Source organism: Apaloderma vittatum, unplaced genomic scaffold, assembly GCF_000703405.1.
Source record: "Apaloderma vittatum isolate BGI_N311 unplaced genomic scaffold, ASM70340v1 scaffold26837, whole genome shotgun sequence".
NCBI classification, from domain to species: Eukaryota; Metazoa; Chordata; class Aves; order Trogoniformes; family Trogonidae; genus Apaloderma; species Apaloderma vittatum.
Genome location: NW_009724976.1, coordinates 8,431 through 10,601, shown reverse-complemented (window position 1 = coordinate 10,601; position 2,171 = coordinate 8,431). Strand labels below are relative to the sequence as shown.

The 2,171-nt window shown below is 57.6% G+C and overlaps 1 protein-coding gene across 1 annotated transcript in view; it reads right to left on the bottom strand.

The window, feature by feature from the left end:
• The window catches only part of LOC104276434 (sodium/potassium-transporting ATPase subunit beta-1-interacting protein 1-like), a gene marked incomplete at its 5' end in the record, with an annotated part of 7,535 nt that overhangs the window by 3,455 nt on the left and 1,909 nt on the right, over positions 1 to 2,171 (bottom strand). The window contains 3 exon segments of the mRNA XM_009872742.1: positions 4 to 84; positions 1,128 to 1,208; positions 1,437 to 1,570. Of these exon segments, the coding sequence (XP_009871044.1) occupies positions 4 to 84; positions 1,128 to 1,208; positions 1,437 to 1,570 (296 nt within the window).

Genomic DNA, 2,171 nt, shown 5'->3' with positions numbered 1-2,171 from the left:
GGCCGGCCCCAGGCAGCCCGGCCCGTTCTCCATCCACCACGAGCGGTGCAGTGAGGTATTGAAGGTCATGATGAAGTCTCGGTCCTGTGGGAAACGACCAGAAGAGGAGGCACAGACCGTGGAGCTGAGGTTCTTTGCAGGGCGGGTGACACAAAATGGGCTTTTTCCAACCCAAAGATGCTCCATGAGCATTGCACCCACCCAGACCACGTCAGTGCCTGTCAGGGCAATCCCCTCTGCTTCCCCTGGGGTTTTGGGGTGCCAACTCTCCATCCCCACGGAGCCTGGCTGAGCACCCACCGCGTGCTGGGGTCCTCCTGGCATGGCCAGGTGAGCACCCACCCCACAGAGGGTCCCCCCAGCCCCTCTCCAAACCACCAGCCCTCGGGTCTGCAGGGAGCTGGGAAACTCATGGAACATCCTTTGTAGGAAACCACCACTCTGGGATTAAAATTTGGGGTTTTTTTTTTTGCTGGTGGAGGAGGAAAAAATAGAAAGAAAGTGGGTTTTGAGTTTCTAAAGCCAAAGGATGTGGGTTTAGGTGCCGGGAAGCACAAAGCGGGGGTGTTGCAGCATCGCGGCGTCACCGAGAGATTGGGGATTTCCACCAAAACCACTCGGTGCGAGTGAATCCTCCCTTACGGCAGCCTCCGTGCCTGCTGCATGGATCTGGCATTTCAGCTTTTTAGAAGAGCCCCAAACGAGCTGTAGGAACGGGCAACACATTTCCATCCACTGAGCCCCTCAAGGAGCTCTTTTTCCTTCAGAGTGAGCCGGAGCCCGTTCCCCCAAGCTCAGCGCAGGGAAAAGCATCCTCAGAGCTGGGAGCAGGACCCCAGAGAGGGACACATCCTCGGTACGAGCACCCTGACCACGGGCTGAGGATGCTCGAACCATCTGAGAGAGGCACCTTCAGCACCCAGGTGGGTGCTTTGCCTGCACCCGCAGGATCTGGGTCCCTTTTGAGGTAGGGCAGAGCTGTGGAGCAGGGGAAGGAAGAGGGAGGGAAGCAGGAAGGATGGGAAGACGGAGAGGGGAGAAGAATGGGGGGAAGGAAGGGAAGGAGGGTGGAGTGAGGAAGAGAAGGAGGGTGGAGGGAGGAAGAGGAGGCAGGCAGAGGGAGTTACCTGCGACAAGCGTCCAACCTCCAGGTAGAAGCAGATGATGAAGGCGTTCCAGCCGACCCACAGCACCAGCCACACCGCGTACTGCCGAGAAGAGAGCGGGTCAGGGCACGCCACAACGAACCAACAGCCCTGGGTCAGGGCGTGCCACACCGAGGAGACATCCCTGGTCCATCCCTGCTCCTCTCCGCTCGCTGCATCCCACCAGATCCACAGGGAGTCGGGTTTGGATATGGGAGGGGACCTGGGGCTGAGCCATCCCCGGAGGGTGACGATGTTGCACCCGGGTGTGGCGTCCACGGCGGTACCTACCATCATGAGGTATTTGGATCTGTACTGGATGGTCCCAAAAATACCCAAAATAACGGCCATGATGTGTAAAAAATTCGCCAGGATTGGGGCCCACTGGTAGCCCAGGAAATCAAAGATCTGCCTCTCCAGCGCCGCTACCTGCAACAGAGCAAAGGAGGGGGGACGGGTATCAAAGCAGGGTATCAAAGCAGGGTATCGGTCACTGCAGCAGCTCCCAGGATGCTAAAGGCAAAGAGCAGCCAGTAATTAATGGGAAATCCCATGGATAATTAGTTGCTGTAGGCTGAAACATCCGCGTGATGCATTGGCTGGTGGTGGGAGAATGCGCGGTGGCAAGCGACGGGTTATTGGAAATATCTGGAGCTGAAAAAGGAAAAGTCAAGAGATGGCAGCTTGTCACCTCGCCAGCACCCTCTGTGCCTCAGTTTCCCCATTGCTCAAGTCTTGGGCATTGCTGAAAATCACCCTCCAGGCTGGGTTTATCCCTGAGCTCAAGATTATCCACAGAAAACCTGCTCAGGTGGTGCATGCCCGGTATTTTGCAAGCGATGTCTCTGCCCATCCTCACCAGCTCGTCTCGTGCCTTCCCACTTACCGCCACCGGGTCCGGATCGCCGTTACCCGTCGCAATCCAGAAATAAGGACGTGATGCAGCTTCACAACCGTCGCGGCACACGCAGTCAGGGACGGCAGCCGGCGCCATGTGCCTGCTAACCCAGCGCTTATTTATGGCTC